This window comes from Xenopus laevis, chromosome 6L (assembly GCF_017654675.1).
Source record: "Xenopus laevis strain J_2021 chromosome 6L, Xenopus_laevis_v10.1, whole genome shotgun sequence".
In the NCBI taxonomy this organism is placed as follows: Eukaryota; Metazoa; Chordata; class Amphibia; order Anura; family Pipidae; genus Xenopus; species Xenopus laevis.
Genome location: NC_054381.1, coordinates 32,043,590 through 32,068,314, shown reverse-complemented (window position 1 = coordinate 32,068,314; position 24,725 = coordinate 32,043,590). Strand labels below are relative to the sequence as shown.

The following is a 24,725-nucleotide window of genomic DNA, read 5'->3' as shown; positions in this document are numbered from 1 at the left end:
AAGCTAGAAAACAAAAGCAAAGATCTGATTGCTATGGGCAACATCTACGGAAATTTGTGGAGATATTTATCTCCAATGTTTAGTAAACTTGCCCCTATGGGAGATGGCCTTGCTTTAAAGGAGAAGCAAATCCTAAAGTTAAAAAAACCCTACCCCCTACCCTATATAGACCCTCCTCCCCCCAGCCTAAGTGTTACCCCGGGCAAATGCCCCTAATGTTTTACTAACCCCTTGGTGCAGATTCAGGGCAGTTCATGGCGCCATCTTCTTCTCTTCAGTAATGAGACCGGAGTATCGGTGCATGGGCAGTTGGAGCAATTTTCTGCTTTTTCACAACTGCGCATGCGTCAAAACTCACAAGAATTGCAGAAGCGTCAGTCTCATTCCGAAGATTACCGAAACAGCTGAAGATGGCGCCCATAAACTCTGATGCATGAATCTGCACCAAGGGGTAAGTAAAAAGTATGAGGCATTTGCCCAGGGTAACACTTAGTCTGGGGGAGGAGGGGGGGGTCTATGTAGGGTAGGGGGGTAGGGTTTTTTTTTAACTTTTGGGCTTACTTCTCCTGTAATTCAGAGCTTTCAGGGTAATGGGTTTCCAGATAACGGATCCTATAACAATATTTGCTGAAAATAGGCTCTTTGAGAGATGACCTTCCAGCTATTTGGAGCTTTCTGGATAACAAGATTTCAGATAAGGGATCCCATTATCTCGACTTTTAAAACAACAATTATGCGAATGAAAGAGTTTACAAGAAGTCAGATAAGTTGCAGAAAGATTTGATGAACTTATTTCATTAACAAGTGAAGACAGCTATAGTTTTTAAAATTGCATCAAATGCAAATGTTTTCTAACAGCATCAAACCACCTTGAAATAAAATACAGCCATATTTGTAACTTCAGCAAAGTGTAAAGGAGCTGTTGGTCGGATGTACTCAGAGCTGAAAGATGAGAGAGCTGGTTTAGAACTATCCACAGGGGCTTTGTGCTGGAGTTTCATACTTTCTGTCTGATATTGGAAAGTCTAGACATACTGATAGCCCCGCCACCAAAATCCTAATTAAACACCGCAGGAAATTGACTTATCTTTCCTACTTGAATAATTAACACTTATTATGAATCCTTTCTGATGAACATTTCTGATGTGTATTTTCTTCATCAATAGGAATGAGGTCTTATTGTCCTTCATATTCTTTCACATAGAGTTAATCTTTTATCCATAAGAAGGAACCCCCAGCCATTTCACATCTAGCAGAGCAAAATTCTGCACTTGCCATACACCAAGGCACCATAATTGTGTCAGGAAATATTATTGCTATTAACCTTTAACAGACATAGATCTAGTAAAAAAAAAAAATGTTAATACAGGTATGGAACTTGAATGCTCAGGGGTTTTCCGGATAAGGGATCTTTCTGTAATCCTTAAGTCTGCTAAAAATCAATTAAACATTACATAAACCCAATAGGCTGTTTGTTTCCAATAAGGATTAATTATATCTTAGTTGGGATCAAGTAAAAATTCTAACTATTTGGTAAATGTAGTCTATGGGGCAAATTCACTAACCTGCGGAGTTGCGCTAGCGCAGGCTTCGCCGCACTTCGCCAGGCGAAGTTTCGTCAGGGCGCCGCTAATTCACTAAAATCCGAAGTTGCGCTCAGGGAGGCAAACGGTAGTGAAGATGTGCTATCGTTAATTCATCAAGGAAAGCGAAGTTACGCTAGCGATGCCTAATTTGCATACGGCACCAAGTTAAAGTACAATGGACGTATATGTAGCAGCAAATACATTACACTACACAAGCCTGGGAAAGCTTCAGAAAATAAAATAGAGTTGTTATTTTGCCCTACACATGTGCCCACTGTATAGTTTAGGTGCCATATGTTAGGAAATGTAGGGGCGAAGGAGGGTACCCCCAAAAAAATGTACGATCTTTAAAAAAGGAAAATTTCAACTTTTTTTGAAGCAAGCCCTATCTACTCTATTGCACTTCGCCTGGTGGTGGCGAAGGCAAGTCTGGCGCAAGAGGTAACGTTCAGTAAAATGCGCAAGTTAGTGAATTAGCGTAGTTACGTCTGGCGTAAGGGTGCGATGTAGCGCTAGAGTAGGTCCACTTCGCTAGCGAATTTACGCCAGCACCCATTAGTAAATCGGCGAAGTAACGAAATGACGTCACGCTGGAAAATTTGCGCTAGCATTAGGCACTTCGCACTATAGTGAATTTGCCCCTATGGGAGACGGCCGTCCTGTAATTCGGAGCTTCTGGATAACAGGTTTCCAAATAATGGATCCTATACCTGCATCTGCAAAAACCATTCTGAATGTTCCATCACTTCAGGATCACTAATATTTTTAACATTTTGCACCCTTCCTAAACATTTGACTGCTCCAAGTAAAGCTGGCCATAGATGTTGAGATTTTTAAAAGATCAGAACCTGATCGTGAGACCACGATCTTCTCAGAACGATCGTACGAATCTACCATCAACTAAAAAGACCAATTTACCAGGAAAACAAAGGGGAGCTGCCTGCTTGGCCCTGCAAACATAGAGAGATTGCACTGGGACCGACAAAGATTTTTTGACCTGGCCGATCAATTTCCCGACATATGTCGGCCGAAAAATCGTAAGATGTACGATCGTTCGAATACCACTAACCGCACGATAATTTCGAAGGATTGGTCGGGCTTCCCTAAAATCGGTTGTTCGGCAAGAAGAATCGTCGCGTCTATGGGGACCTTAATTTACAAGGAGAAACACTGGGGAGAAAAATGCTCAAAAAATTTCTTAGAAAGAACATAGATCTAGTAAAACAAAAAAAATTGTTAATACAGGTATGGAACTTGTTATCCAGAATGCTCAGGGGTTTTCCTTATAAGGGATCTTTCCGTAATTTGAATCTACACGCCTTAAGTATGCTAAAAATCAATTAAACATGACATAAGCCCAATAGGCTGTGTTTGTTTCCAATTAGGATTAATTATATCTTAGTTGGGATGAAGTAAAAATTTTAATTAGTTGGTAAATGCAATCTATTGCAGATGGCTGTCCTGTAATTCAGAGCTTTCTGGATAACAGTTTCCGGATAATGGGTCCTATACCTGCATATGCAAAAAAAAAAAAAAAAAGCCATTTCCATCCCTTTAGGATGACTAATATTTTTAACATTTTGTACCCTTCCTAAACATTTGACTGCTCCCAGTAACTTACAAGGAGAAACATTGGAGAGAAAAAATGCTCAAAAAAATTCTTAGAAAGAACATAAGGGACTTGCTTTAACCGGATTGATAAAACTGAAGCGATCCCGAGGCAATACATTCATTATTTTCAAAGTAAAATAATGAACATTTCTTTCATGCAATGCTATATCCCTCTCGGGCTGGAGTGACTCAAAAGTATTTTTAACATGGCGACAACATTGTTCATTGAGCTCAAAGCAACAGCTTAATTAGGAATAAGCAGATCTAAGTACATGACTATCATCATGGATCATTACATTACATCAACTTAAATGATAGGAAATCGACACTGAACGATAATTGTTTAAGGCAAGGGGAATACGGTGCAACGTGTCTCCCCAAAAACACTGAACTGTTACATACAGGTATGGGATCCATTATCTAGGAACCCGTTATCCAGAAAATTCCGAAGTACAGGATGGCTGTTTCCATTTTATCCACATAACCAGATTTTAAAAAAAAATGACTTCCTTTTTCTCTGTAATAATAAAACAGTACCTTGTACTTGATCCAAACGAAGATATAATTAATCCTTTTTGGAAGCAAAACCAGCCTATTGGGTTTATTTAATACTTAAAGGGATCCTGTCATCAGAAAACATGTTTTTTTCGAAAGGCATCAGTTAATAGTGCTACTCCAGCAGACTTCTGCACTGAAATTAATTTCTCAAAAGAACAAACAGATTTTTTTATATTCAATTTTGAAATCTGACATGGGGCTAGACATTTTGTCAATTTCCCAGCTGCCCCAGGTCATGTGACTTGTGCCTGCACTTTAGGAGATAAATGCTTTCTGGCAGGCTGCTGTTTTTCCTTCACAATGTAACTGAATGTGTCTCAGTGGGACATGGGTTTTTACTATTGAGTGTTGTAGTGTCTTAGATCTACCAGGCAGCTGTTATCTTGTGTTAGGGAGCTGCTATCTGGTTACCTTCCTATTGTTCTTTTGTTTGGCTGCTGGGGGGGGAAAGGGAGGGTGTGATATCACTCCAAATTGCAGAACAGCAGTAAAGAGCGATTGAAGTTTATCAATCATGACTTGGGGCAGCTGGGAAATTGACAATATGTCTAGCCCCATGTCAGATTTCAAAATTGAATATAAAAAAATCTGTTTGCTCTTTTGAGAAATGGATTTCAGTGCAGAATTCTGCTGGAGCCGCACTATTAACTGATTCATTTTGAAAAAAAAAACATGACATTATCCCTTTAAATGATTTTTAGCAGACTTTAAGGGAAAGTGGGCAAGTAAACCCCAAAATACAAAGTTACCAAATTAAAGAAAACATAATTCCAAGCAACTTTCCAGTATGCATTTATTTAAAAGTATAATTGCTTTTATTTATTTGTTTAACGAATTGCGATTGAAAGCAACATTTGCTTAACTCCTGGTTATTACTTTTTAAACAATGTTGCAAAGTTGATCAGCTATCTTGTCTTACATTGTATCAACAGTCTGAGTCACCAGGGAAGAGAATAGAAAGGGAAACATACTGCTTTTATATAATTTATTATATTATATAATTAACTTGAAAATCACAGAAAAATGTAATGAATGTATATTGCAATGTTGCCTAGAATTATATTTTCTTTCATTACGTCATTTTTTTAGTTTGGGGTTGACTTGCCCTTTAAGGTATGAAGATCCAAATTACAGAAAGATTCGTTATCCGGAAAACCCTAGGTCCCAAGTATTTTGGATAACAGGACCAATACCTGTGCTTTATTTACTGTACATTCTCTAACACTCAACCCAAGGTCTGCCATTTGTATTAAAACAATCCTGCAATGTGCCAGGGTTGTAGGACAACAGCTGAATTGCTAATTGCTTGGAAATCCAGTAACTTTATTACAGGCGAAATGATTACACAGCAGTAATCTACATTTAAAATAAGTAAATAAACCATAATAGTACATGAAAGATTAGAAAAACACAGGAAGGACAGAATGTTCAAATGAATGTGGGCTTTTGTGCTTTATCCCTATCATAAACATAAATGTTAATCAATTTCATGATCCTGCAACAGTCCCCTGTTTGGTTACTATGAAGTGCTTTATTAAGGCTTCCTTTACAGTTATAAGAGTTACGCTACTGCACCTATATCTATATAAGGGGAATTAACAAGTGAAAAAGCAACTGTTTGTATTGGACTAATAAAGAAATGCCCCACTAATTAAAAACTCTATACACTTTAAGCCAAGAACAAATAGCTAGCAACAGATCTGTACTGCACCTCTGGGTTTTCCATATACAAGATATTTCAATATTGATGGAGGACCATGTCTTAAAGAGGTAGTTCAGCTTTAACTTTTTGTATGATGTAGACAGCAATATCATGAGACAATTTGCAATTGGCCTTCATTTTATTTTATTTGTTGCTTTTCAGTTATTTTGCTTTTTGTTCAGCAGTTTTCCAGTTTGTTATTTCAGCAAATATCTGGTTGTTAGGGTCTTATTTTTTTCTAGCAAACAGGCACTGGTCTGAATAAGAGACTGGAATAAGTAGAGGAGGTGGACTGAATACACATATGTAATAAAAAGTAACAAAACAATAAAATTATAGCCTCACAGAGCAATAGTTATTTGCACTACTAAACCCCCCTAGCCTTTCGCCACCCTCCCCAGTCTCTTCTGTGCTCCTTCTCCCCTGTGACTAATGAAGTTTTAAACCTTTTGACTTCCTCTCACATTACTAAGTGCCCACTTGATCCCATTCCTATCACACTTCTCTGCAATGCCAATCCCAGTCTAATTAAAGCCTTAACTCATCTATTTCATCTCTCACTCTCAACTGCAGTCTTTCCTTCTCAACTAAAACATGCACATGGCACCCCCATTCTAAAAAATCCTTTCTTGATCCCTCCAATCTTGGTAACCTCTGACCTATCCCTTTGCGATCTTTCATCTCTAAACTACTTGAGTGCCTAGTCTATAACAGACTAACACCATTCCTCTCTGACAATAACCTGTTGGACCCCCTACAATCTGGTTGTTGGCAACAACATTCCATTGAAACTGCCCTAACATGACTAACAAAGGACATATTAACTGCTAAAGCCAACAACCACTTCTCACTACTAATACTGCTTGATCTCTCAGCTGCATTTGACACTGTGGATCACCCTCTCCTCCTCCAATCCCTCCATTCATATGGCCTTTGCGACACAGTCCTATCCTGGGTCTCTTCTTACCATAATAATCTTTCCTTCAGTGTCTCCTACAATGGAGTAACGTCTTCTTTCCTACTTCTTTCTGTTGGGGTTCCTCAAGGCCCTGTCCTGGGCACCTTATTATTTTCTCTCTCTATACTTCCTCCCTCAGCAAACTCATTTGGTTTCCAATATGCTGACAATACTCAGATCTATCTCTCCTCTCCTGATCTCAACCCAAAGCTCTTAACTTGGGTCTCTTCCTACCTGTCCACTATCTCTACTTGGATGCCACAACACTACCTTAAATTAAACCTCTCAGAAATAGAAATGGTTATTTTCCCCAACTAGCACCCGTAACATCCCATAAGTATCTATCATAGCTAACAATTCCACTATCACCCCATCTCCCCAGGCCTGCTGCCTTAGGGTTATCCTAGATTCTGCACTGGCCTTCACTCATTATATCCAGTCACTTATTTAATCAAGTCACTTTCACCTAAGGAACATATAATACGATCCAAAATACAATTTTAAAGGAAATTTAAAGGAAATGTAATGTGCGTGAATAATGTATAAATGTGTTGACTGCAATTTCAGATCAGTGCATATCAATCATTCTTATATTTAAATTGGCATGTTGCTTTAAGCATCCCTTTGGACTGACATATTTAATAGTAATATACTGTCTGTGTCCCTGTATTTGTACCTATGTATGTATCAAGCATCTCTAACAACTGCTAAGGTTGTCTGAAGCCAGTGAATTAGACAGAAGGCAGTAGCCTGCAGAGACATTAAACATTCCAGATGAAGGTCTCAGAGTGCTTCCCACTTGCAATCATTTTGAGACCTAAGGAAATATTGCAGTGTCACACTAATAAAACAGGCAAGAGATGAAGAGTGACAAGGAGCTTCATTATCATTGCAAAAGAACTGCAGCAAGGGATGACTTTCTATCTCACAACAAGCTTAACTGCTTTTTATTGTCTGCCACTTTCCTAAAATTTTAGTTTAAAAAATGTGTTCCCTTCTTAAGTTTCTCATTAGCAGCTTTTTAGATTTTCTAGGCTTTTACAGTAAAATGCATTACTAATACAGGAACTGGTACAGTACAGTACATTTAGCCCATAATGAGCATGCAACCTGAGAATTACAGACCAACTGTTAACAAATCACTATATTAATATTGCTGACTTTTATAGTTTAGAATGTCAGTGATCAGGCTTATCTGACCTAAAGAAGATTTAAACTTAATTTTAAAACCTAAATTTTAGAAAAATTGTATAAAAAAAAAATATACAAAAATAGAAAGCATTTAAATTATTTGTTGGGTACAACAATTTGAAAATTATTGTTTTGGTAAAAAGTGTATTGACCCTCTAAGTTCTAAAATGGTTCAAATACATTTTCAAGCACCCTTTTCAACTAAAACAAACCCCTTTAAATACCCTGCTTGGTATTTAAAGGGGTTAAGAACCCCCTAACACAAAACTGGTTGGTTTACTGTACCTCAAGCAGAGCGCAGAACAAGCATATAACTTAAAGCTGAACTGTACGGCTACAGTCAGTCTTTTACAATCAGTCTTTACTGATTTTGGCAGTCTACCTAATACAGATATCGATCGGTCATCCGGAAACCTGTTATCCAGAAAGCTCTGAATTACAGCAAAGCCATCTGCCATCGACTCCTTTTTAACCAAATAACTCTAAAAATTATTTCCTATATTAATTCTTCTGTAATAATAAAGCAGTACCTTGTACCTCCCAACTAAGATATAATTAATCCTTATTGGAAGGCAAAACCATTCAAACTGGGTTTAATTAAAATGTAAGTCATTTTTATAATAAACAAGGTATGGAGATCCAAATTACAGACCCCTTATCCTAAAAACTTGAGGTTCCAAGCATTTTGGATAATATACTTGTAACTGTCACATTACATTTAGGGTGGTGACACACGCTAAGATTCTGGGGAGATTAGTCACCCAGCGACAAATCTCCTCTTCTTTGGTGCTAATAAATGTCTCACAATGAGACTTCGGTTGACATTGGAAAAGGAAGTGCTCCGAGTGCCATCCCGCCGGCGATTTACATACTAGCCGACGGGGAGGCTTTTCAGGGACATTAGTCGCCCGAAGAAGGGGAGATTTGTCGCTGGGCATCTAAACTCCCCAGAATCTTAGCATGTGTGGCTGTTTCGGGACACCACAACGTTATGCAAAGCATCCCTTAGCTAGCCAACTGTCAGGCCTGAGGCTTTTCTATAACTAGTACACAACTTTAATCACCTAGGTCCACATTTTTTAGTAAAGCCATGAACAGATATAAACCTTTCAGCAAGCAAGATGTGTTGCTTTCAAGAACATTTAAGCTGCATCTCAAACAGCATTTTATGTATGAATATATTTATTAGTGCTACTTCTATATGCAACTCTGGTCACTTTTACAGTACCTTAATACAAACATGGGCAGCAAACATTGCAATAAATATACACAGCTATATCATTCATATCATTCACGCTATAATAGTCTGTGTCACGTGTACGTACCTTATACAACTGTAGTGTCTAAAGGTGCTAGCTGCCTTCTGGCACTCCAAACAAAGCTGAATGGCTCCAGGATAGTCCTCCTCCTTCAAATCAAAATTACAAATACATTAATATAATATTACGATTGCTCTAGGTTGCAATAGACAGATTATACACTCAGTGCAACTTGTTCTAGCACACATTGTTTCAGTTTTCCAAAAGGCATCATTTTTCAATCTATAAAAAGGGGTTTTGCATAATTAAATAAGATGTAATGCTAAGCAACTATTCTAAACAACCTAAGGTTTTTATTAACAAGTTAAGCACAAGTTATCTGGGTCCAATGCTTTTAAACAGTTCTTCTCCAGGTCAGAGACAGACCTGCTTTCTTTTGCTAATACACTGATAGATAACATTAAAACAAATGAAAATTGTTAAATATTGTATAATAGGAAACGTTACAGAACTTTACATTCTCATTATGCTTAACAATGCTGTTGGGTGAAGGGCCTCTTTAACACGTTTTTATTGGACAGATCTGCCAAGAATGAGATGGAATGAGACAGACTTTTGTTTATTGGTAGATCATATCAACATGTAACTATTGAAAAGTTAAAACATATACTGACCCCATATCTATAGCCTAACGCGTTTCATGCTTACTCAGCACTTAATTATAGGCTGGGTAAGCATGAAGCATGTTAGGCTATAGACATGGGGTAAATATTTGTTTTAACATGTTTGGAAAAATAAAGACTTTGTAGATTTTTATCTGTGCAATAGTTATATATATATATATATATATATATATATATATATATATATATATATATATATATATAGTCAGCACTTATGTATGGTCACTAGGAGAACTTATAGCACAAACTGAATTGTTATGATAGATGGACTCCATGTGGTCAGTATGTGAATCCTATTAGTAGTTCAAAACCATTTCTCTTATGTCTGGCCCAGTATTATCTATCACCTGAGTAATGGAAAATAAAACAAATGTTTATTTTGCACTGGAGTCCACTTATAATATATAAATGAGGCAGAAGGACAGGTGGGGTGCTTATGCGTCACCCCCAAGCCCCTAAATGCTATTACAGCCCTGTGTGAGAGTGCTTCCTGCTGGCAACAATAGTGAACAGCACCTATACCACAAAAACCACATAGCACCCTGGAGCCATTAGCATCACATTTATTTGGCCATTTCTATATCACAGTAAACATCAGGTTAAGATGAATGCAATATAAATATGTACAAAACCACTTAGGATTCTTATTGTATAATTACCTCAAGCATTTCACTTAGGCGAACATCTGTTCTTTGCTGCCAAACAAAGAGGAAAAGAGGATTAGATTTCTTTCAGAAATGTTAGTAGAAGATATAGATTGTATTTTAAAGATGTGCTTCATTACCAGTGTTTTAATTGTTCTCAGAGACTTCAGTAGGCCAATCAACTGCTGCCTTTTCCTTTGGTTTGCAAGAAGCCCCAGGCTAGCTTGAGTAAATCCTTCCTTTGCCACATTAAGGTGCCTGAGAGAAATGAAAAGAAAATCGGGTTACAAATCGTAACCAATATGCACATGATACTCTACATTGCTATTTCATGCCTGATATGAGCCATTGAGCTGCCACCATCATCCCATCTAACTCATGATGTTGCTAGGACACAACTATACATTTTACACAAAACATACATTTTACAGGACAAGCTTAAGTAGTAAAAACTAGTAAAAACATTTTCAACACAAGCCCCATTTTATTGGGCTGATATCTTAAAGATAACTAAAAATTTCGACCAACACTCTCATTTTACTGAATAACAAATAATACAGTGAAAAGGTATTTGCGATATATTTTTTTAATTCAAAGCGCCTAAAATTATTTAATTTGTACACGATAGCATCTACTGTCGGGATTGCTTCTCTTCAGCAAGTTCTGGATATCTTGGTAAAACAGAAAGAAGCATGACTCCTTAGATTATAAACTCCACTGTCCAGGCACTGATGCAATTGATTTATATATGTAATATATGTAAAGCACTGTGGAATAAATTGGCGCTATATAAAGTATAATAATTGTGTAAAATACAGCAAAATACCTTAAGAATGTTTCAATCTGCTAAAAAGCTAAGTACAAATTCATCTTTCAGCAGGACACAAGGTTTTAAGTGGTGTTAATCTGGCAGCAGATAAAACTAGGGATGCACCGAACCCACTATTTTGGATTCAGCCGAACAACCAAATCCTTTGTGAAAGATTCGGCTGAATACCGAACTGAATCCGGATTTACATATGCAAATTAGGGATGGGGAATCATTTTTTATGCATATTCAAATTAGGATCTGGATTCAGTTCGGCCGGGAAGAAGGATTCGGCCGAATCCGAATCCTGCTGAAAAAGGCCCAATCCCGAACCGAATCCTGGATTCGGTGCATCCCTAAATAAAACTTCTGATGCCTTCTGCCCCAACTTTAGTATGAATTGACAGACAAAGCACACACAGGCCAGATTCTGGCGCAGCAACGCAAAAGCATTCTCGTGTGCACCTGCATGCGGTGCAGATTAAAGTCAGGCAGAACGCATCAGATCTGTGTCTTCTCCTCCAACGCTACCAGAGAAATCACCACATGTGACAGTAGCCTAAAACTTTATGGCAGGTCAGTGTATAGCTGAAAGCTAACAGCATACAAGGACACAGAATAGTTTTTTTTCCAGTTTTCATTATTTTTACCTTCTTCCATTAGTGCAAATCACAGCAGCTAGCTGAAGGCCTGTCTGTAGTGATGTAACACGTTCCAGTTCCTGTGAGAAAAAACACTGTTCACAAGGATTCTTAATTTAACAGATTAAACCATATTCATAATTTCAGGGTGTTTCTCTGGCCTTTGCAAAATAGCTTTGATTTGACTTTTCATCTTAATTCTATCTTTAATTGTTTTTATGAATGTATTTATGTTTACAAAAGCATGTATCTGCCATTCTGTCATGATTTGGAATCTTTTATTGGGACCAGAAAAGTGAACTCATCAGCAACTTTATCAACAACCATAAAAGTTACATGATGTCATCCAAGGCTGGGGAGAAGGCAGAAAGGGAGGCAGAGATACCTATTTTGTGATCTGCTGAGCCAAAACCCTAGCCGTAACCGTATTTATCTATGCACATTGTGCCCAAGATATGCATTTTCTGTGAATACCTGCAGAATACAAACACGCTTCGGAACTCTATACATAGGGGTATAGTTATCAAAGAGTGAAGTTAGAGATCGCCACAGTCCGCTAGCATGAAATACCACCTCTCTCCATTCATTTCTATGGGATTTTTAAAGGCGTATTTATCAAATGGTGAACTTTCACTTACACCCTTTGATAAAAACACCTTTAAAAATTCCATAGAAATGAATGGAGAGTGACATAATTTCACTCTAGCGGACTGTGGCGATCTCTAACTTCACTCTTTGATAAATATACCACTTAGAGGCAAAAATATTAAAGGTCGAGTTGTATTTAACCCAATAAATTTAATTTTTTGAGGGTATTTTTAGTCCAAACATGAATTTTTGGGTTAAAAATAAAAAACTAATTTTTCAGGGTTAAAAAAATTTTTTTTCAAGATTTATTTTCCTGAAGCTGGAATTAGCTTGAATCTGAAAATACAGGTTTACAGCTAAAACCTGTCAAGGCCATGTAAAAGTCAATGGCAGAGATCCTTTGAACCATTTGAAGATGTTAATACCCTTCATGATAGCCTTCATGATGTTCGCTTGAAAACTCAACCATTTCGAGCAATTCAAGTTTTTTCCTGCAGAGAACTCGATAAAATTGTGGTTTGGGGTTTTTCACCTAGAATTCACTGATTCGAGTTTATTCCTTTCGAGTTTTTTCTTATATTGGAAAAAATGTCAGCTCTAAAATTCGAACTTTGATAAATAACTCCTAAAACAAAGGGGTATATTTACTAAAGTGTGAAAGTTTTAGTTTACCAAAAATGAAAATTCCCCTCAACATCGCCAATTTACTAAAAGGAGAAAACGACAAGTTTTGGAGAATTCACCTCTCTTCTCCAATGAACATTCTCCCATTTACTAAGTGGACAAGAACAAAGTTTCGCCAAGAGAATTTTTTCCAGGTTCAGGCTGGAGGACTACCATTGTAAAGATTGAGCAGCCACTTTTGCATCTCATTATGAACATCACCTCGTCCTTGCTAATTTTTCTTCATGGTGAAAATTCTCTACAGGTTTTCCCCCACTACAATTGTATGGGGGGAAAATATACTGGTGAAGTTTCGCATAGAATTTAAGCCAGGAGAAAATTCGCCAAGGTTCTCTTCAAAAAGTGTGTACTTACGATTTTTAATAAATAGGAGATGTGTTGTGAAATTATGCCTGGTGAATTGAGGTGAACTTTGGAGTAGAATATTCATATTTTAGCAAATATGTCCCCAAGTGTGATAGCTGCAGCAGAAAGAGTGTGAGAGTTCAGCCTTGGTAAGTAATGGGGCTGACAGAGATGAGATTGAATACACTTAACAGGTGATTGTGAATAAAATGTAAATTTTTAAAGGGATACTGTCATGGGAAAAACGCATCAGTTAATAGTGCTGCTCCAGCAGAATTCTGCACTGAAATCCATTTCTCAAAAGAGCAAACAGATTTTTTATAATCAATTTTGAAATCTGACATGGGGCTAGACATATTGTCAATTTCCCAGCTGCCCCAAGTCATGTGACTTGTGCTCTGATAAACTTCAATCACTCTTTACTGCTGTACTGCAAGTTGGAGTGATATCACCCCCCTCCCTTTTCCCCCCCAGCAGCCAAACAAAAGAACAATGGGAAGGTAACCAGATAACAGCTCGCTAACACAAGATAACAGCTGCCTGGTAGATCTAAGAACATGTCTCACTAGTAAAAACCCATGTCTCACTGAGACACATTCAGTTACATTGAGAAGGAAAAACAGCAGCCTGCCAGAAAGCATTTCTCTCCTAAAGTGCAGGCACAAGTCACATGACTGGGGCAGCTGGGAAATTTACAAAATGTCTAGCCCCATGTCAGATTTCAAAACTGAATATAAAAAAAATCTGTTTGCTCTTTTGAGAAATGGATTTCAGTGCCGAATTCTGCTGGAGCAGCACTATTAACTGATACGTTTTGGGGGGAAAAAAAATTCCCATGACAGTATCCCTTTAAGGAAGAAGCGTTTTGTTAATTGGAAATGTGCACGTTCAATTCCAGAATTTGTCCCTCAAAATTTAGTCTACTTTTCCTTAATATGGATTCTTTAAAACTTGCATGAAACTGTCACTCTAACTTTTCTAAATCCATGTCGGCAATGAGAATAATCTTTATAATCATCATGATACCTGTCCTTAGGTTGTTAATGACAACAGAGCTCAGATGAATAAGCATGCAGATAAGGAATGCTCTTGGTATAATGTATGCATATCTGTCATCTGTTTACCGTAGGAAAATTTGAAGCTATAACCTACCTATTAATATGGAATAGTTCTTCTCAGAGGATTTACTGGCATAATGGTTAGACATGGGATGAAATTATTCTGCTGATCAATAACTTTCAAGGTAAATTTATACTCTGTTCTGCGTTCTAATGAAAATGAGATATTATATTTATTCTTGAAAATCCGCTAATCTAAATGGAATATCACTTGTCACAGGAAGCAGCAAAAGTAATTGATAGAAAGTGAAGTGAAATTGCAACTGCTTCTAAATAATAATATATTCAAACTGGAGTTAATAAAAATGACTATGGATGACAGGCGCTTTGGTGTTGAAAAATATTTAGTTAAACTTAATAAGGAATTCTATGCTTCCTGCAAGCAAGAAAATAGATAAAAGGATGGACAGAAGATTCAGATAGTAATGACATTATGAAGCAAAGGAAGGTAATAATTAAGTAGTACATCCTAGAGAAAAACCAAACTTGTAAAGTGCTATGTTCACACTAAACAGAACAGCAGTCGAGCTGCAGAATCATATTGAAGATAAAATTAATAAGGGCTTCAAAGCTAATTTTCTGTCTGAAGGTTTTAGTTAGAAATAATGATGCAATATACTCCAAAGAATGTTTTTCAGATTTATACTTTAGTATCATGCGTAACAGGCCAGGTTATGCATGCAGCTATTTATACATTCCCAGGTTTAGGCAAACCATATATATAAGAATTCCTTAAAGGAGAACTAAACCCTAAAAAGAAATATGGCAAGAAAGGCTGAATTGAATATACTGAATTTATTTCACCAGTCTAAAGTTTCAGAAACTCTATAACAGTATAGCAGGCCTTCAAAGTTGTACACCGGGGGGTCACCATCCTGGATTCTATTAGGAGTGTCAGTGACTCGCACATGCTCAGTGTGGTTTGAGCTAAGCTAAAGGGTTGTTGCAAATCATCAAGCAGAATATGACAGGGCTGATAATTAAATTCTGAAGTAAATTGCACTTGTTTCTGAGTTGCCATGCAATGTGAATCTTAATTAATCAGCTTTCACTAATTATATTTATATTCTCTATATACAGTATATTGTGATTCAGTCCCTGACCCTAAGCTCAGTAACTGACAAAGCTTGTAAAGTGAATCATCAGGGAAAACAAAGGTAGCTACTGGGGGCAAATTCAGAGGCACAGATCTTTACTGGCGGCCTTGTGTTGGTATGGTCCCATTCAGGCCCGGATTTCGGCCTTTGGCGCCCCTAGGCTGCAGGGTCCTAGCGCCCGACACCCCCATGAGTTCACACATGCGCTGGAGCACTTTTGATTACGCTTATAGGAGTACTCGTCCCCAATGCTCCTTAGATTATGGCTGAGAAACATGCTGCCCCTAAAATCTTGCTACCCAGGCCTTTGTGGCCTAGCCACAAATCCGGGCCTAAGCCCAAAACATAATGTGCAGCATTCATACCCTGTTTCTTTGTAAGCTTTAGTTCTCCTTTAAGAGGTGTTCAGAAATCTCCAGTCAATGGGAACCTTGCACAGTTCTAACAACACTTTCTTGGCTGTTTCACTTAGAAAATTAATTAATTAATGTGACAAATTATAAAAATCAAAGAACAAAAATGCAGGAAAAGATCTCTGCTTCTGGTGAGAAGATTCTGCGAGTAATGTTAAAGAATTTTAAAACGTATTGACCCTCTACTGTATTTAGGAATTTAATTTAATATGAACATAAAAATGACAGATAGTAAAGTGTGTGCCAAAAATTGGAATTGGAGTTTGAGCTCTCCACTGGATAAATATACGTAGATAAGGAGACAAAGGGACTATTAACAATCTGCAGGCTGAGCTGCTTATATTGAATATTAAGAGTTTATTTTTTGATGTATCTATTTTTATATCAGTCTGTTCTTTTAGACCCTCGCCTATTCATCTAGAAATCGCCATATGTGAGAACACCAACTGATATTAACCATTCGTTAAAGAAAGAGGAAAAAAATATTTTGCATTCATTTATTTTTACCTTGACATATGCAGGTTGTTTTTCAAGAATCAGATCCGCAACTTTCTTTGATACCTACAAAACACATGTACAGTATATCGGAGGCATTAATGAGGGAAAATGAAGTCAGCATTAGCAACCACTTGACGAGATTCAGTAATTTGGAAGAGAGCACTAGATTTTAGTAGAGTAGCCTGCCTTTCCGATTCATTATTCAAGTGCCAAATGAATGGCTGCACTACAATCAATGAAAAGAAGAAGTACAAGTAACTTGTATTAGAGAAAGTACAAACACAAGAAGGCATTGTTATTAAGCTTAGTAAGCAGCTACACTGCCCACATTTTCTTCATTATAGATCATCCTCATGTTGTGTTTGAAAATCAGAACTGGAGCACATCATATGTGGTTTTATAAACAAAAACATAATAAATTCATACCATTATGACGCAAGACCTTTGTGAAACATCCCACATTGTGCCTTAGGGAAGTGTCATTTGCACTGACAGAAAATAATCATTTCTTTCTCTAGTGCTAAGCCTTTAAAGAACACAGTTCCACAATTTCTACTTGATACACTTGAGTATCCATATAATGATACAAGCATGGGATTCATTATCCGGAAAACCCATAAGCTCCGAATTATGGAAAGGCTGTCTCGCATAAACTCCATTTTATCCAAATAATTTCCCTTTTCTCTGTAATAATAAAACAGTACTTTGTACTTGATCTAAACCAAGATATAATTAATTATTAATGGAAGCAAAACCAGCCTATTGGGTTTATTTAATATTTACATGATTTTCTAGTAGACTTAAGGTACAAAGATCCAAATTACAGAAAGATCAGTTATCCAGAAAACCCCAGGTCCTGAGCATTCTGGATAACAGGTCCCATACCTGTACAGGGTTCTCCCTGTACGCATAGGGCACAATAAATGCACAGTGGATTGCCACAGGGTGCAAGGCTAAGCCACAGAGGTATACAGGTATGAGACCGGTTGTCCAGAATTGCTCTAGACCTGGGGGTTTCCAGATTTTTTTTTTTCTACGTCGGATTAACTCACAACTCGAATGTTTGCTTATTTATGAAAAAACCTGAATGTAAAAAACTTGACTGAATGCAACTGGTGGAAAAAACTTGAATACCTCAAATTGATCGAGTTATAGGCTAAAAAACCTCAAACTGGTTGCGTTTTCAGCACAAATCTGAAAATCATGAAGGCTAAAAATCTTCAAATGGTTAAAGGGACCTCTGCCATTGACTTCTAGATGACCTCGACAGGTTTTAGCTGGTGTATTATCGAATTCGGACATAATAAATCTTTCAAGAACACAACTCAACCTTTAATAAATAACCCCCTAAGTCTTCTAGAAAATCATGAACAAACAATAGGCTGGTTTTGCTTCCAATAAGGATTAATTATATCTTAGTTTGGATCAAGTACAAGCTACTGTTTTATTATTACAGAGAAAAAGGAAATCATTTTTAAAAATGATTTGGATAAAATGGATCCTAGGGGAGACAAACTTTCCATAATTCTGAGCTTTCAGGATAGCAGATAATGGAACCCATGCCTGTATCAAGTACTCTGCTCTCTGAAACTATCCAAGATATTCATGCACTTTGACCCTGGCTAAAAAGAGGGCCCGACCAGAGTGGCCCAAAAGGTGAACTGGAGATAAAATGTTAACTACAGGAAAAGCTAAATCATCGGTTAGGCACCTCCCAATGATGAAAATTACAAACTTAGACCTCCAGGCCAGTGTTCCTCGTCTCTGAAAATGGCACCAGCCTGTGGTACTGTTGTAAAGAACACCAAAAAGTAATCTTTCCTCTGGTCTCTGCGATCTTCAGTCCTGCCCTGGGGGGGGCACATGGGCAATAGAGCAAAATATGGACTTTGTTGTTTTTATGCTTCATCTTTCAGTTTCAACGTTTATTTTTTGCTCTGCTCTGTATTGTTTTTATGCTTCAGCTTTCATTTTCAAAGAGCAAAAAACGGACTTAGAAACTGAAAGTTGAAGCAGAAACACAACAGCAGTAGTGAGGCTTGCAGAGAATGAAGGCAAGATGGCACAGGAGTGCTTCTAACAATAGTACGGTACATTTTTCATCAAAGAGGAGCACCAGCTTGGGGCTTGAGGTAAGCTATTATATTCACAGTGGGGTGCTTAACAAACTGGCACCGCCGGTGATTGAGCATTTCCTTATACATTAAAGCTGCTGCTCATGGAAAATAGTACAGCCACTCTATGCTGGTGTTTTATATATATATATATATGTCCTTATAAGTTGGAACAGAGAATTTAAAAAAAAGAAATTATATATATTTGCCCAGCGTTTATAAATGACCCAAAATTCTTGGTATAGTGACAGGCCACTGGCTGCAGAAATAATTTCATTTTCTAGAAGCTCTCTAAAATATACCACTACAACAATAGAAGTTAGCGTGTCTGCTTGAAGCCCTTCCAGATATGGCAGTGCTATAAACCATTTAGATCATAAGGAGAAGGTGCTATAAATCATGCTAAAATACACAGAACACTGGCAAGATGTACAAATCCAAACCTCCTAAAAACTCTAGCAAAGTAAATAAAGCACACGGCTACTTTATAGGAAATGCACGCAGCACTGCAGAATGCATTTCATCGCAGATTTAATCAACTCTAAACAAAGGTATGAATACTGAATTTGAATTAAAGAGCACAATCCAGGGACCTGATATGCCTTATCTAGTGTAGACTTGTTTACATAGTTTCTGTTCCTATTTGTTTAAACTATGAAATTCTGATGTCAAGGGCGGATTTTGTGCCCAAAATGCACACCAACTGATGCTGCCCTGAGTCTCTTAAAGGGGAGCTATCGCGAAAATGAAAGCTTAATATTAGCTTCAGCATACGGAAATAAGAAACTTTCTAAATACAATCAATTAAAAGTTCTGAACTGTTTCTGAAATAACCAAGTTTATCTTCACTATTCCTCTCTCAGCAGCTGTTTCTCATCATTCTGTCTTCATTCAGGAGTTGGGTCTCAGATGAATGATCCTTTTGCCTAGAAGATGTATTAGAGCTCACTCTATTAAAATCACCAGACATCATGTCTCTCTACATGCAGAATTTGTGCAAAAGGCAGTTATTTTGTTTGTACTGGAATCAGTTATTTGAGTGAGCTCTAAAACATCTGCTAGGAAAGGAGCCCCCCTCTATAAGATATATTGGATCATTCATCTGACACCCAACTAATGCATGAAGACAGAATGAAGAGAGGCAAAGTGAATATAAACTTGATTATTTCAGAAATGGTACAGAATTTTTTATTGAATGTATTTAAAAAGTTTTATTACTTCAGTATGAGGAAGCATATATTGAATTTTCACTTTGCAATAGTTCCCCTTTAAGCAGTGACACTGGCATCTGCTAATCACAGACATGTCAACTCCCCTCTCAAACTTAAGCTCCTCTCCCCTGGCCTCCCTCAGTAACAGCTCTGTCTCCCGCTGTCAGTAATTTGCACCCAAGACCATACCTACCTGCTCCATTGAAATGCATAGAATAGTCACCAAAAATCCTATGATATCTTCCAAAGCAGTGGAGCAGGGAGCATGGCAAACTAGGGTTTATGCTATTGATTTATTAAAATCAATACAAGGAACTGTCTTTTAGCTACAGATAAAAAGTAAATCAGTCAAAAACAAGATATAACATGTGAAATCTATTAGAGCTTTCTGGATAATAGATTTCTTACCTGTACAGGTATGGGATTTATATTCTGGATAACCAGCACCCCAAAGGTCCAAAATATGGCAAAGCCTTTTCTCTTAGTGTCGTAACACTTTCTAATTTTCTAACTAATTTGTAATAATAATAAAAATTAAACAGTACCATGTACTTGATGGTAGTTAAGCTACCATAAACCCATGGTAATGGCAAAAACTTACTACTAGATTTTTTTACTGTTCTGTTCAAATATTTTAAGTATTTTAAGTAGCTTTAAAGGAAAAGGAAAGTTGTAATCACTGAGAGGGTGTGACACTTTAGGGGTGCCGGCCCTGGGTAGGAAGTAAGCGACTGAAGTCACTGGAGGTACAGTGAATGTTCTCTGAGCACAGTACCTGTATATTCTTCCAGTTTTCCAGTCACCCTCTGCACCTGTTAAAACTGGGCAAAGCATAGTACAGATATTGGTGAAGTTCTGCACTGTGACTTCCCAATGGAGAAGCAGGCAATGCCTGGGAAACTGGAAGAATATGGAGGAAAAGTACCCCAAGCTGTAAGTAAGTGACTAGGATCACTAGGGTGCCCAACAAAGTGGCACACCCCAAATGACTCTTAAGCACTATCAACAAAGAGTGTGAACAAAGTTTCTTAAATTTAAAAAGCCTTAGGGGCCGATTCATCAAGGGTCGAATATCGAGGGTTAATTAACCCTCGATATTCGACTAGGAACTAAAATCCTTCGACTTCGAATATCGAAGTCGAAGGATTTAGCGCAGATAGTACGATCGTACGATCGAAGGATTAATCCTTCGAATCGAACGATTCGAAGGATTTAAATCCAACGATCGAAGGAATATCCTTCGATCAAAAAAACTTAGGAAAGCCTATGGGGACCTTCCCCATAGGCTAACATTGACTTCCGTAGCTTTTAGCAGCCGAACTAGGGGGTCGAATTTTTTTTTAAAGAGACAGTACTTTGACTATCGAATGGTCGAATAGTCGAACGATTTTTACTTCGAATCCTTCGATAGTCGTAGTCGAAGGTCGAAGTAGCCCATTCGATGGTCGAAGTAGCCCAAAAAAACTTCGAAATTCGAAGCTTTTTACCTTCGAATCCTTCACTCGAAGTTAATGAATCGGCCCCATAGTGTCTCAATTATTATTATCAATTTGAATTTGGTCCAGCTGAATATTAAAAACTGTAAAGCCGATTCAACCGATTCCCAAACAAATTCCTGGATTTAGTGTGTTCCTACTCTAAAATGGCAGAAAGCATAAAGTGATAGATTCATCCTGTAATGGACTATAGAATTTTCATAATCTGTGCACTGTGGGATCATATAACATCTATAGTGGGATTATATAACATCTTTAGACTTTGCCTTTTATATACACTGCTCTCTGGGTTATTTTTTCATATACCCTGCTGCCTGCTATGTACATGCTACGATGCTTATTAAGGAGTAAAACTGTAATTTTCAAAAGCACGTCTTAATAAGTAAAGCCCTAAAGGGAACTTGTCACACCATTTATCTTACATAAATGCAATATTTATTTGCCTGGCATTCTACTATAAATTGTTTTAGATTTTGGCAGATTAGCATTGTGTGTACTGGCTAGAAAGCACTGATAGGTCCAAATAAGAATTAATATATGTCTGTTAATGCTTTCAAAGGCCAAGCCAGAAGAAATAAAACATGAAGTTATTGCTAGCACAGCACTGTATAACTAGTCAGACAATAATGTGACAGCTGAATAAGCTGGCTGGCCTCACTTATTTAAAGAAGAACAAACGGTTTTACTTACTGCAGCTTGCTGGTGCTTCAGTTTGTCTCTGTATTCTTCCACTTCCTGAAGATTGAGAACAGGGGGTAGTTTCTAAATAAAAAATAAACATGGAAACACATTTGAAATGCTACGGAGACATTTCTGCAAGTCAATAATCCGGTAAGGTTTCCTTTGATTTTACAGGCTATGCAGTCAATGAAAAACCTGGTGGTCTAGAAAACTTGCCTCATCTTCTAAATAATGCATCCGTAATATGAACATGTATACACTCATGCAGTTTTGGGAAATTCTATCAAGCTGTATCTATTAAAACATTTTCTACAGATGAAGCCAGTCACAATGCAAGGGACCACATTTCCATCTTGACCAAACATGGACAAACTACATGGATCCTTCAGACATTCTGGAATGTCCCCTTGCATCACTCCTGGAAACAGGACAATAACACATGTAGATCTCTTAAAGGGCATGTAAAGGCAAAAAAAATAAAATCCCATTTTTCTTTTCTTTAATGAAAAAGAAACCTATCTCCAATATACTTTAATTAAAAAACGTGTACCGTTTTTATAAGAAACCTGACTATATGCAGTGAAATTCTCCCTTCATTTACTGCTGTGGATAGGAATTGTCAGACGGTCCCTAACTGCTAAGCAGGGAAACAATCATACTTATGAACAGCAGGGGGAGCCCCCGCCTGCCTTCCCAGCCATGCAGAACTCAAGCAGCTTTGTTTATGATGATCCCTAAGCAGCCCAGACCACACTGAGCATGTGCACAGTCTTAGTCTTGCAAAGATGTTTAACAAAGTTACAAGATGGTGACCCTCTGTAGCCAACTTTAAAAGCATAAATCATTTGTTTGATTAGGCTTGTGGTGCAGTAAGTTCATGTTTATATTTAGTATACAAAATACAGCATTTCTAGCCTTATTCTATGTTAGACTTTAAATGCCCTTTAAAAGGGTTTTTCACCTTCCAAACATTTTCTTCAGGGATTCTGCTCAACAGGGCCAAAGATAAGAACAATCCCTTTTAGGGTGGTGGCTGACGGGGAGATTAGTCGCCCAGCGACAAATCTCCTCTTCTTACGTGGAAACTTTGGGTGACTTCGGAAATGCAAAGCGATCCCGGCGGTGATTCGTATTTTAGCCGGTGGGAAGGCAGTATGGGGAAATTAGTCACCCGTACAAGAGGAGATTTTTCGCTGGGCGACTAATCTCCCCGTCTGCCACCACCCTTAGGGCAGAGACAGATGGAAAATCAGAAGGGGAAGGCAGGTAATTTAAAAACTATAACAACTAAAAGATTAAGACCAACAGCTAAGAATAGAACATTCTATATCATACTAAAAGTTAACTTATAGGAATAGTAACACCAAAAAATGAAAGTGTTTTAAAGGAATGACAATATAATGTATGGTTACCCTGCATTAGTAAGACTGGTGTGTTTGCTTCACAAACACAACTATAGTTTATATAAACAAGCTGCTGTGTTGCAATGGGTGAAGTCATTCAAGCACAGGATACACAGTAGATAACAGATAAGTGCAGAGTTTATCTGTTATCTCCAGTGTATCTTGTGCCTATTCTCCTTTTACAGCTTTGAATGGCTGCCCCATGGCTACACATCAGCTTCTTTATATAAACTATAATAATGTTTCTGAAGCAAACACACCAGTTATGCCAGTGCAGCACAATAGTGCATTACATGTTCACTGCTTTTTTTGGGTGCTACTGTTGCTTTAAAGGTAAACCGGTTAATATGACTGTACTGTATAAATAAAGCCTATCAATATAACTAATAATGAGCCAGAGACTTCTCCAAAAGAATTAGCACTTGCCCTCTTAGATAGAATTTAGGCCCAGTAAAAATAAATAAAAAATAAATAATAAAAAACAAGCTTATGGTGAAAATTGAATGTGAAGTGACTGTCTTATCTGGGGAAGCCAAACATGAATGGAATGATATCGCTGAATAGATATTGTTTTATATCAATTTACCAAACAAGTACCATAGGGAATTCCTAGTAGCAGGGCAGTTGATGTGCAGCAGATAGGGTTCTTCTGAGCACACCTAGGAAAGTGTCAGCTGCTTGAGCACATCACTGCATTAAAATGAGTCAAAGCCCGGGGAACTGGATATAGCCCTGCATTACATCAAACAATATAGCCACAGCTGAATTACAGGGAGGGATTTAGAAGCGCAGTCATATGGAATGTCAGAATGCAGGAGAAACATGGTTACTAATATACAGTGTATAATATTCCTTTGGTACCCTGCAGCGGGGGTAACATTCAGAGAACAAGCTCTTCAAAATAGGTGTAAACATTATCACTTCAGCCACCCTTTTCTAAACTCAAATGTACAAATATCAGACTGTTGCGCACAGATTGCAGTAACCAGTTAGATTCTGTTAAGTGTAAAATGTAATTTTTGGCATACAGTATTTCAGTTAACTGGCCAGAAGGAGCTCAATCCTTTGACTTTTAGGGATTATTACGGAAACAGTGTGAGAACCGCTTAGATTTAGGTGGTTTTCCCTGGGAGGATAATAATATCTTTGCAGGCAAAGTTGTTTTCCATTTTGCTGAACGAGCAAATGGGTTGTTCACCTTTAAATTAACTTTTAGTATGATGTATAGAGTGATATTCTGAGACAATTTGCAATTTTTATTATTTATGGTTTTTGAGTTATTCAGCTTTTTATTCAGCAGACCTCCAGTTTGCAATTACAGCAAGTCCAAATGTCCCTAGCAACCATGCACTGATATGAGTAAGAGACTGGAACATGAATAGGAGAGGCCTCAATAGAAAGAAGAGTAATAAAAAGTAGCAATAACAATAGATTTG

The 24,725-nt window shown here is 37.6% G+C and overlaps 1 protein-coding gene across 2 annotated transcripts in view; it reads right to left on the bottom strand.

The window, feature by feature from the left end:
* Nucleotides 1-24,725, bottom strand: part of vps50.L (VPS50 EARP/GARPII complex subunit L homeolog) — a 123,911-nt gene that overhangs the window by 82,704 nt on the left and 16,482 nt on the right. For both annotated transcript variants that reach the window (XM_018267314.2, XM_018267313.2), the window contains exons 4-9: nucleotides 21,896-21,967; nucleotides 16,394-16,447; nucleotides 11,651-11,721; nucleotides 10,333-10,450; nucleotides 10,208-10,243; nucleotides 8,932-9,014 (exon numbers count right to left, since the gene is read on the bottom strand). In XM_018267314.2, coding sequence (XP_018122803.1) covers nucleotides 8,932-9,014; nucleotides 10,208-10,243; nucleotides 10,333-10,450; nucleotides 11,651-11,721; nucleotides 16,394-16,447; nucleotides 21,896-21,967 — 434 coding nt within the window. The remainder of the gene's footprint in view (nucleotides 1-8,931; nucleotides 9,015-10,207; nucleotides 10,244-10,332; nucleotides 10,451-11,650; nucleotides 11,722-16,393; nucleotides 16,448-21,895; nucleotides 21,968-24,725) is intronic.